This window comes from Pseudonaja textilis, chromosome 6, assembly GCF_049901715.1.
Source record: "Pseudonaja textilis isolate UNSWEBS1 chromosome 6, rPseTex1.2, whole genome shotgun sequence".
NCBI classification, from domain to species: Eukaryota; Metazoa; Chordata; class Lepidosauria; order Squamata; family Elapidae; genus Pseudonaja; species Pseudonaja textilis.
In genome coordinates, this window is record NC_141995.1 from 21,837,665 (window position 1) to 21,850,371 (window position 12,707).

The 12,707-nt window shown below is 38.1% G+C and overlaps 1 protein-coding gene across 5 annotated transcripts in view; it reads right to left on the reverse strand.

Annotated features, from left to right (window-relative positions):
• TMEM131L (transmembrane 131 like) overlaps nt 1-12,707 on the reverse strand; it is a 71,124-nt gene that overhangs the window by 43,347 nt on the left and 15,070 nt on the right. For all 5 annotated transcript variants that reach the window (XM_087936007.1, XM_087936006.1, XM_087936004.1 and 2 more), the window contains exons 4-5: nt 3,002-3,070; nt 1,815-1,938 (exon numbers count right to left, since the gene is read on the reverse strand). In XM_087936007.1, the coding sequence (XP_087792133.1) occupies nt 1,815-1,938; nt 3,002-3,070 (193 nt within the window). The remainder of the gene's footprint in view (nt 1-1,814; nt 1,939-3,001; nt 3,071-12,707) is intronic.

Here is a 12,707-nt window from a genome sequence, read left to right on the forward strand (position 1 = left end):
GGTGTGGAGCGGGATTTTCTTCTCTCTGTGAGCCTCCATCAGCATCCGCACACCGAAGATGGCGTCGGTGGTGCCGCAGTTCTTGATAAATCCGGCCTGGTTGACGCTGATGTCGACGATGTCCCGAATGCGCTTATCAAGGACACGTTTGAAGATCTTCATAGTGTGTGACAGTAACCTGACCGGTCTGTAGTTGGAGCAGTCCGCTGGGCTGCCCTTTCCCTTCCAGATCGGAACAGTGGTGCTGCGGTACCAGTCGTGTGGCACTTTTCCCGTGGAGACGATGTTGTTGAACAGCTCGCACAGCCACAATGCCGAGCCCGGTAGTGCCTTTTTCCAGAAGTCGGCAGGGATGTCATCTGGTCCTGTTGCCTTACCGCTTTTCATGGCCTTGATGGCGTCGGTGACCTCGCTGGCATAAATGCCTGAGACTGGGCCTTCAACTGGGTCACCTCGCGGGTTCGTGGGTGTGGAACTCCTCGGTGGAGATCTTCTCGAAGTATTGCCGCCACCTCTCGGCAGCATCTCTGGGGTTCACGATTAAATTTCCCCTTTGTCGTTGATCCCATGAAACTGGTCAATGTCCAGGGTCTTCCTGTGTCTGCTTTTGGCTAGGCGGTAGATCTCATTCTCGCCTTCTCGCGTGTTCAGCTTCTCATAGATGTCATCGTAGTGGGAGCTTCTGGCTGTCGCTACTGCTTTCTTGGCTGCCTTTTTGGCCGCCTTGTGACTGCAGAGCTTCTCGCTGGTCTTGTCCTGAAGAAAGGCCTTGTAGAGCCGTTTCTTCAGGTGTACGGCATCTTGTACTTCCGGTGTCCAGAGCCATGTATCTCGTTCGATGCGCTCTCCATCCTGGCTTGGTGCAACCAAGCTGTTGGCAGCCGGCAGTGTGAACAGTGCTCCTCAACATGGACCACGCTTCCTGTGGCCCGTCGACCATCTGCAGGAACTGCTCCGGTTTGATGAGGGGTCCTGCCATCTTCTTCTGGTTCCACCACTTGATTCGTGGCTGGTCTGCATTCCTTTTGTCAATCTTGGTCTTGGGCTTGCTGATCCTGATCTTCGCCATCAGCGGCCTGTGCTGACTGCTCGATTCGCATCGCACGGGTACACCTTGGCGTTGAGCACGTTTTTAGCGGCTCTTCGTCGCGATGATGTAGTCGATCTGTGTGTGGTGGCTCCCGTTTCTGCTATGGTAGGTGAGGAGTTGAGATTCTCGCCTAATGAAGCAGGTATTCGTGATGGTCATATCATGGGAGTCGGCAAAGTCCAGGATCCTCTGGCCATTCTCATTCGTATCGCCTGTGCCGTGCCCACCGTGGCACTGGTGTCCGTTTTTGTCCCGCCCTACATGACCATTCAGGTCGCCCGAGATGATGATGTCGTCTTCGTGTGGGATCTGCCTGAGTTGGATGTCGAGCAGTTCCCAGAAGGTATCCTTCTCCTCCTCGTGACATCCGGTCTGAGGGGCGTAGGCGGACAAGATGTGTAGGCGCTGCCTCTCGGTCACTACGAGTACATATACATATACACACACACATACACACATCCATCCATCCATCCATCCATCCATCCCCTTCAGTGCATTCCCTCTTCCAATTTAATAGTGTAAGCCACCCAGAGATAAGATGGTGATGAATAAGTTTAATAAATAATATATGACAGTGTGACCCTCTTTCCCGATATGAATCGATGTTTATTCATTTGTTAATTATAAATTGATTGTGTGCTTACAAACATAAGCATTGCCATTTCGGCAAAGACTGGCATGCTACTGCAACATCATTTTCAAAAAATACGTTCAAAATACTCACTCTGCTATGAGCAGGGGACACATGAAAATGCCTAGACGTTGTAAACACTGAATTCACTGGAATGTCTCTATCCTTATTAGGGTTGTACGCATAGAGCATTTTAGCTTTGGGCAGCCCCAGTAACCTAAGGAAACAAGAAAAGGTGAAATAGGAAGACAGTGTTAAAATGAAAGATTATTGTGCAAACTCAGTTTCAACACTCTAAATCAAACTCGATTTCATTGAGGGTCACATCAGGATTGTGTTTGACCTTGGGGGCCAGGTGGGCAGGGCCAGGGTGGGTGTGGCCAGCGGAACATCATGTTGTGGGTACCTGTGGCGGCCCGGGCTCTGTGCCAACGAAAATAGAGCTCAGGAAGCTCTGATGGAGGATTGCAGGAGGCTGTTGCAGCCATCTGAGCTCCATTTTCGCTGGCAGAGGCACTGCAGGCTGGTCTGTCACTGTTTCCAGGGTGGCCCATGGCCCAGATGTAAGCACCTTGTGGGCCGGATGTGGAACGCGGGCCTTGAGTTTGACACCCCTGCTCTAAAAACTACAGAATTATATTCCACCCATCGTTTTCAACACAATTTTAAAAAAGATAATTTTGCAATAACTGAAGGCATAGTATCATGCCATGGTTTAACAATGACTCAAATTCTTCTTTCCTAGTATTGTGGTTCTCTCAATATTTGTTGTTTTCAATGTATTATCCAAATATTGTTTTCATTTGCTTTTCAAAGCAGAATCAAACCAGAAGAGTATTGCTTGAATATGCTGAATTGGGTTTTAGGATAAGGACAAACTATGGTTGAAACTAGCAGAGACACAACGTATTAACAATATATGAGCCTTGCCTTGATCACATCATAACAAACTATGGTTTGGTATAACACTACATCTATGATATAAGTAGGTAAATAATTTAGATTATAAAACAAGTTAATATACTTGTTTTATATGTTCCTCTTAAGAGCTGTAATTATTTTAAGTTAGCTAATGTATGCTGCTTCTTTCATAATTTAAAAAATGGCATCTGTTGTCCATTATTTACTTTTCTTTTCATAATCACCATGAAAATATTGATGCATCTTATATAATAATTGTAATGAGAAATAAAAAGAGACAAAAGACTCTTTTCTTGGAAATATTATTTTTGTATTATATATTGTTTTGCCTTTATTCTGAAAAAGTGAAAAATACTCACTGCATTCCAAAGTGGAGAATAGAAGGATGAAAATGAATAATCTTTCCATCAGGCATTTTTGCAGAAAACCTGAAAAAGAATATAGCGATAACTGTAGAATCTTATTAGATAAGAGAATATATAAGCACTCCTTCAATTAAATGTGTAGCATTCCATCTAGTGCTTTGTTTATTTGGTAATTCAATTTCTGATTGCTGAACTATATAAAATTCTGAACATTGGAATACTAAATTTTTCTCAAAGTCACCTAGTATTCCCAGGGTTCAAGCTTCTTTCTTCTTCCATTATAATATGTTAATTTCACTTTTCAGGGTTTCTATCTTATTGTATCAAAGTTCCTGTTACTTTGTATCAAGTTCCAATTTTTAGAGAACCAAACACTTTTTAAAGAATCACTGAAATTTTTCCTTTACCATTAGGTGGCGCTCTCTGTTATGTCCAAGTTCCACCTTTTCTTTTCACTTTTCTTTCCCTTTTAAGGCTTTTAAATTTCAATAATCCAATAAATCAAATTGTTAAGTATTATTTCTTTTTGGCACATTCAAGTTCAGCTTTTAATTATGCCTGTTTAGTGCCAATATCATATAATTTAACATAATCCAATTTAAGAAGATATTTTCTTCTAGCTTCCTCTTTCAAATTAACTCTTTTCAAAGCCACTTTCACTTATTCTAGACATAATCTCAATCTCTTTACAACCAGAAGAATACAACCTTTTTCTGGACATCCATTTTTTAAAAAATTGTGAATATTTCAATAATTCTTTGTTGGCCTGAACAAGTATTCAACAATCTGTCCCTAACAAGGACAAAGTAGGATGTGCTGCATGATCTGCCTGTGCTCCAATGGGGGGAAAAAAATCACTGAACTATACTGACCCTCAGCCTCCCAACTAGGTACAAAGCAAAAAGGCATTTCAAGTTCATCACCAAGATAGTAGAGGTTTAAGAGAGTAAGCAGGGCTCTGCACACCCTTTCTCGTCAGTTTCTAGTGTAGCTCACCCAATACAGCAGTGTCAGCACTGAATTCTGATATTTACTTATCTACATCTCTCAAAAAGTGACTCTTTTGAAAGTTTATATGCATGACTTGTTAATTACGTATATATGTGATCTTATTTTTATCTTCACATGGGAAAACTTGCCCAACTCTCAGAAGCTTCTATTTCAGATAAAGAATAATTTTTAATTATACATAGCTTATCCAAAAATTTACACTGAAGTCAGGACCTAGTTTTAATCACAATGCTGAAGGCAGCACATGTTACCAAGTTTCTTAGTTTTCTCCCATGTATTCATTTACATAATATCTATTCCACGCATCTTTCTACACACCTTTGAATCAGTTTTTGTCCATGAATCAGCTTCTAAGAACAGATGCCTACAGCTATATTAATTTCAGTATATGCAGTGCTCAGAATTACACCTTTATTACAATTTTTAATCACATACACACACAGTAGTAGTAGACAGTATGTTTCAAAGTCAGATAAAAATTCAGCTTAAGATAACTGCTCTTATATTTGTAATCTGTTTGGCTCCTATAGTTGCCATATAACCTTGCCCATATTAACGGAATTGGTCTAAAATCTTAATTCTTCTGATCTTGTATTTCATAATACTTAGACTGACAGATCCAATTGTTACATATATATCTGCTTTTGCAGTGACCTATACGACTAGATAAGAATATGAGCAGTGAAAAGCCTAAACTGAATGCTTTCCTTGCAAAACAGGCAACCATTTCATTTGCTATTTTCAACATTGCTTATAATCACCCCCAAGGCCTGCTATGCTGCCTCACCATGGCAGGATGAGAGGGGTTGCTGAGTAGAGTGAATAAAAAAAAAACACTGGGAGTGTACGCATTTCCAACAAGATTATCCCAAGCTCATCCAGCTGCCCAGCTATAGAAAACTATAGAGATGACCATGAAGCAACAAGGTGATATAGCAAAACATGAATTGACCCTGGAAAGGAAAGAAAGTGATAGTCAGAAATCTGAAGAAATGATGCCTTGATTCTGGATCAAGGAAGGTAAAATGCTGCAGGCTTCAAGATTCTGTTACCATAACAGAGTTCCAATATTTCCTGATCTGGCCTACTTGGAAGGCTGACACCAGCTAAAAGAAGCAGTTATCTATATTACATTGCAGTGTTATATGATGGTGTGGGAGATATAGTGGAAAAGATCACTTTACTGACAATGGTAGAATCATAATTTTATATTTGTCAGGAAAAACACAATGGTAAAACTACATGGATAGACAAGATAAAGCTGAAAACAATATAATGCTGGACAATGAGCCTTTCAGATCAAATAGCACTAGGTATGCTACTAACCAAGAGCTGAGAACTTTTCAGAATTGTTTATGGTATGACTTTCCAGATAGCAAGTTAAAAGAGTATAAAATCTGAAGTTGTAAAAATAGAAGTACTGTAGGATCATGGAATGAGAGCAGCATAAAGACCGGAAAGGTCAACACAACAAAAGACAAAATGAATTTACTACACTCTGACATCTTTGGCATCAGAGAATTGGAATGGACTGGAATGGGACACTTTAAATTAAAAGATCATACTGCTTACTACTCAAGAGATAATAAGCAAAGAAGTAATTGCACTGTTTTCAAAGTTATAAAAGATAAAGCAAAGTTAATATCTGGATACGCTGTAATCAATGACAGAATAAAATCAGTTAGGTTTTGTAGACAACCAGTGGATGTGACAGGTTGGGCATATTTATGGTCTAACCCCTATTGCAGAAGAGGCTGACAAGATTTATGGTCAAGCTGAATCTGAAATTTACAGAACATGCAAGTAAGATGTGCTGCTTGTGCTTAGGGACTTGAATGCCAATGATGAAAACAGCAAGGCAAGAATGTTATTGGACTGTACAGCAAACAAATGAAACAGGAAAAGAACTTATCAGTTTTTACCAATTCAACGATGTCTCTGTTGCTAAGAGTCTTCAAATAACAAAATTGACACCTACACACATAGATATAGAATAACAGAGTTGGAAGGGACCTTGGAGGTCTTCTAGTCCAACCTCCTGCTTAGGCAGGAAACCCTACACCACTTCAGACAAATGGTTATCTAATACCTTCTTAAAAACTTCCGGTGTTAGAGCATTTACAACCTCTGGAGGCAATTAATCCACGGATTAATTGTTCTGTCAGAAAATTTCCTCTTAGTTCTAGGTTGCTTCTCTCCTTGATTAGTTTCCACCCACTGCTTCTTGTTCTACCCTCAGGTGCTTTGGAGAATAGTTTGAGTCCCTCTTCTTTGTATCACCCCCTGATTTATGTGATATCATCACATAAACAAAGAAATCAGGTAGACTATATTACTACTAAAAGGAGATAGAACAATCTGGCTATAACAGCAGAGATGTGGCCAGAGGCTAACAGAAATAGACCATGAACTCCCCATATGCAAGTTCTTCGTTAAGATAAACTAGAACAAAGCCAACCAATTTCCACAATGTGATCTTGAACTTGTATGGGTTTTATACTTTAGATTTTTTTAATGTTGTAAATGCCTAGAGTCACCAAGTCCATTATAAATTATAAATAAAAATATTTTCGCATCAGGAATTAGAGAACCAGTGTGGTGTAGCACTTAAGGCATCAAAGGAGACCATAAACTCTAGTCTCACCTTAGGAACAGAGCCAGTTGGGCGACTTGGGCAAGTCACTCTTAGTCCTAGGGAAAGAGAAATGGCAAACCACTTGCAAAAAGCCTTGCCATGGAAAAGCTGCAAGTCTAGCTTAAGCTATTGCCACAAGTCAAAACATGACTCAACGTCACAAAAAATGAATTAGATAGCCAAACATGCTCCAACAGAGGGAACTGCAGACCCAGTGATATTCATAGCTAACTCTATCTTCACATGATATCTATCATGCCCCTGGTGGAGACTGACTCTGAGGAAGAGGAGGAACAGCCAACAGGGAGTGGAAGTGTGGCTCCAGAGCTGGTGGAGGAGGCTAGGGAAGGGCAGAGGCCGGCTGAGCAGTCAGAGGAGGACCCAGGCCCATCCCCTATCCATCCTAGGGCACGCAGGGAGGAGAGGATAAGGGTAAAATGTGGTCTACTCAGGAGGAGAGGGCCATGATTCTCTTCATGGGTTGCAGATGTGAGATTTGCATAAAAGTTTGGACCTGCGTGCTAACAGACACTGGAGACAAATTAGTGTTTTATTCCAACGGACTGTACCTGGTTATCTATCCTGGTCTGTCACGTAACTTTATTCAGTGCGGTTTGTTTTTGGTTTGTGCTTCGTTATTGGCTCTTTGAATTTGAACTGGGTTTCTTTCGTTTGGAATGTTATTTTGAAAATAGTTTACTCCTCCACTATGAACAATTAAACAGTGAAGCCAAGCTGAAGGCATTAAAGGACTTTTAGTTATGTTTTGGGTTTTGCTATGTTTCTGATATACTCTGGGTCATCACAATATCCAAACCAAAGTGGGTTATTTTCATTTAGAGGTATGAAGTTGAAATGAAATCTAAAATTATTATTCAGCCACAACTGGAGCTGTCCCTAAGTCATCAGCTGTCTGGGTCATAAGAACAGCCAGTCGACCTAAGGGGCAAGCCAACACTAGTGTGAGATTATTAGTATCCCAGAATTATGGACAAAGTAAACATTATATAAACAAGACAAATCTAAATATAAAATCCATTAAAATATATTACAATATACTTTACACACACATATATAAACAAGCTAACTGCGGATAGAATTTTAACAGGCTTTAAAAAATAAAATTTCAAGGATACCTTTTATTATCATGTGCACGTTGTAAGAGATTATTAGCATGCTCCATTCTCTGACTTGATATTTTATATACTGAACTTCGTATCTATATGTGGAGCACTTAGGTCAAAAGTCCATGCAATCTGCATTGACATCTTTTATCCCAAAGGAGATTGTATATGCAAATCCAGCTTAACCTTTGTTTGGTAACACAAAGGCTTATGTTTTAATACACAGATGTAGCTGCATGGAATGACCAGGGATAATCTAGATCCAAATAGCCATGGAATCTATTTCAGATAAATACTCTCCAAATAAAAGGGTTACTTTTAAAGAAAAAAAAAGAGTTTGGTCCTATTCTATGTATACTGAGGATGTCTCTGTTATAAAGAAGGGATATGCAATTAAAGAAAGCAAGAATAGTTTGAAGCAATAGGAAGTAAAATGTCATTACACCGGCCACATTTTTATACATTATATATACATTATATATTAATACAATCCAATTCCTAGTCTTAAATAAACAATGTAATCTAGATTTTGCAATTATATAAAGGTTCTGTCAATGTAGATAACCTGAATAGTCCAAGTCTAATCACAGAGCTGAATTAATATATTGAATATTTTCAAAATAATATTATGTTGCAACTATGGTCTGCTACATAAAATTAGTTTAGGTAAACTGCAGGTTGAAAAGCAATATGGTACTCTCTAATATATTTTAAAATAGGGGCAAAAGTTTCATAAAGGAAAATGTGTTTTGGACTATATTTGCCATTTGGAGAAATCCATGTAAGTATGCGCTCTCTAACTTTATGAAAAGCATGTACAAACTTAAGAGTCCCACTACAATTGAATATAGCTAATGCGCAATCATCATGCATCTAGCCAAACTTCAGAATTTTATCTTTCATTCAGAAAAAATAAAATTATAAAATCATTAAGCAGTATTTTCCACTATTCTTCTAGGTAAAAGCAGCACAACACTTTTTTGTATATCATAATGGTTTGGTCTAACAAACCATCAGCCTTGTAAGCAGAATATGCATGTATAAGCAAGTGAGTAACTTAGCATTCTTGTGATATTTGTTATGTTATGTCATATATTTGGCTGATGGGCACATATGTATATACATACATAAGAGTTTAACAATCTTCTAATCCAGGGGTGTCAAACTTGATTTTACTGAGTGCTGCATCAGGGTTGTGTTTGATCTCTGGGGCTGGGGTGAGCGTGGCCAGCTTGACGTCACTCATGTTGGGGACATCTGTGGTGGCCTGAGTGCTCTGTCTGTGAAAATGGGCTCCCGAACTCCAGTTTCGGCCACAACAGCCTCCTGCCACCCTTTGCCAGTGAAAACAGAGTTTGGGGGACTGCGTGCAGTCCCCCTGAGTTCCATTTTCACTGGCAGAGGTACCGTGGGTCAGTCCTTCACTGTTTCCAGGGCAGACCCATGGCCCAGATCTAAGCACCCCATGGGCCAGATCCAGTCCGCGGCCTAGAGTTTGACACCCCTGCTCAAATCCATCTAATATAAAACCAGTACTTCTTTGCAAATATGTTGTTTTATAAGTTTAAAATCAACTACATCTTACACAGAATTTAGATAGATCAAAACTCAAATTAATTTGAAAGAAATGGATTACAAAGAGTAATCCTTCTGGTCAGAAACTCATAACTGCAGGAAAAGGGGTGAGGGGAAAATTCTATAAATGGAAACACTGCAACAGAAATCAAACTGGCATCGAAGAACAGTAGTTAATGGCAACAAAACATGTATGTCATGGGTCAAAGAGTTGGTCAAACACAAGTCTTTCAAATCCATTCTATTGCTACTTGTCTTGAACAGAATTTGAAAAATAGCAAACAGTACAGCACTGTAAAGCATTTCAACACAGCATTATTCAAGATGGCACATACTTTAAAAGTGACACTTGATGTTAATTTTTTCTTGTCTTAGGAGACTAAGCAAGATCTAAAATCCAACATGAAGTTCTAACCAAACTGAAAAATTAGCAGTCCACAAATGCAATAGAAGCTGACACGGAAGATTTTATTCAACTGATTTCTTATTTTTGCTTAATTTATTTAAATGTTATTCTGCCTATCACTTCCAATAGGTTCATTTTTATGAACCATCTTTATTATTTCTAAAATTAGAATATGAAATATAATTTTAATCACAAAACTACATGCTATATAAATTTAGTTTTACCAAACTTCAAATCATACATCTTCTGTAAGCGCACAGAGATCTAATCGTGATTTGCTCTTTGAACCAAACATCTCATATACTATGGTTCATGTTAAATACTGCTTTAAAAAATGCATATTTCAAACTATGGCTTGTTTTTTCAAAAAATGCAAAGTATAATTAAAATTACTTCCTTAAATAAGGAAATAAGACAATGTAAAAATTCCCTTTTTAACTTTAGGCAGCCACCTGAACAATCAATGTTCCTGAAAATAAAAAATACAAAACAATTAAAATAAAAAATAGTGGTTATATTCTAATAAACTTAAGGTAGATGACAAAAGGCAATACAGTTCAGAAATTAAAAAGGCCACTGTTCAGAAATTACAACAGATTTCAAACATATATAACTGAAGCAATATAGATACAATAAACATTAGGAACAATAAAAGATCTTAATTAGCACATATAAAATGAAGAAGAACCTCAGTACAGAATACAGACTGAGTTGGAAGGGACCTTGGGGGTTTTCTAGTCCAGGGGTGTCAAACTCAAGGTCCATGGGCCGGATCCAGCCTGCAGGGTGCAGAAATATGCATGATTCTATATATGGTTTGGTGCTTTCTAAATAAAAATAAAAACTAACTAGTGCTGTCTTGGAATATAAAAAATAGATACTGGGAACAGAGATAAATGAACATTGACAAATTTGTCCATTCCTAAAGATGGACAAATTATTTCAGGGTTTATTTAACAGAAGGATGGGAAAATATTTGGGGAAGGGTCTTTTACATCAAATTATTTACTTAGCAAATAAGGTTATGTCAGCATTCTTATAATTCTGCCCTCTCCAAATTGTTTTTGAATTATCAATGGAAAAAATAGAGCTGAGGGATAAAGAAAGACAAAGTTTGAGATCAAATATGAGGGAAGCCAACATTACAGATAAAATAAAAAGGACATTTGGAAATTGTCTTGTCGGTGTATAGTAATCAAACTTTCCATTTGTTCTTCTAAATATCTACTTATATTGGAATGAAATCAACAGCAAGTGAGAAGTATTTCAAAGGAATATCTTAAACTGAGAAACATCTTCATATAAGTAAAGAGGTATAATGCAGAGACTGCATAGGGCAACAGATCTAGAGATAGAGAAAACTAAAAATAATATTGAACAGCAAAACACCAAATATGGTGCAGCCTGCCACCAGCTAACCAAATGACAGCACAACTTTCCCAAAAGAGCTCTGGAAGTCTAATTTTGCTCTTAAAACATCCTCTTAAAATACCGAGTGTTCTGGCAGAGCAAGGTACATTTTTCTCATCTTTTTTTTTTTTTGTTGGTCCCAAGTTATTTGGCTAGTGAATTCGTAAAAGTCTGCTTACATTTATGATAGATCTCTGCTACATACACTCAACTGCTTTCAACTCCATCTCCCCCTGAAACAATACAGGGTAGTGAAATAGGACAGGGCAGTCTTTTTAACCCATCAGATATTCTGCACTTCCGTTGCAAAAATTTTCAAGCTACCAAAGCCCAAAGATTGGAGATGACTGGAGACATAGCGCAACAGATCAAATTTACTGAATATTTGTAATTATGCACTGTAGCAAACATTGGAAAACAAGCAGGCATCTTTCTTTAGATTAACAGTTTTTAAAAGGGTGAAAATAGTACTATCTGAACATTTTTAACAGCAGTTTTTAAGAATCTTTCAGTTAAGGATACTTTTATTTAAATTTTCTCTCCACTTTTAAATTACTGAAACAATATAAACAGATTAGTGCATAAAACAGGGCTTTGTGGACAGCAATTCTGATGTTTAAAAGTTTACATCACTAATTAGGGCAGGTAGATGAAAGCATCTAGTCAACTATAGGTTATCTCCATAAACTAAGCAGAAGCAGGCCTGGTAGAGTACCTGGCATGGACTGCCAGAAAAACCTGGAAGTCTAGACTATTTTTTTAATGTAGAAGTTTCCGTTTTATTTCTCCATGGGCTTAATGACCATAACTAACCAAATAAAAGCCTCGTATTTTAACCACTGAGACCAAACTGGTTCTAATTTTCAAATGCTTTTTGGGGGGGAGTATTTGTTTTTGTACAGATTTTGACAGTCTTTTTAAGTTCTTTATCATGCTTCCTTTCATATTCAGTATTTTGTTAATCTATGGTTTAAAAAATATTGTTACTGGATATCCATACAATATTCATTTTTTGCAAAGAAAGGGATAAAACAGTGAAAATTTTAAAAAATGAATTTGAAAATGAACTATTTGCCAAAGTGCCATTTTAACATAGTAGAACATGAACATTATTTATTTAATATAATATAGGAAAGAACAGCAATGGTTTTTTTCTTTGTACAATCTTAATTCAATGTAAATTTTAATTTAATATTTTTTTGGCCCATCCACTATGATTTGGACTGTGCACCCTACATGCACAGCAGCCAAGCAGTTAAGATGCTGGGCTTGTTGACCTGAAAGATGGCAACGCAAGATCTAAGTACCGTGTGATGGAGTGAGCTCCCATTACTTGCCCCACCTACTGCCGCCCTAGCAGTTTGAAAGAATGTAAATGCAAATAGATAAACAGGTAGCAACTGTTGAAAAAGTAACAGTGTTCCATGCATCTTCAGATTACAGTCATGTTGGACATTCGACCACAGAAGCATCTTTGGACAACACTGGCTCTTTGGTGAATGGACATCAGCACTGCCCCTAGAGTTGAACAGAACTGGC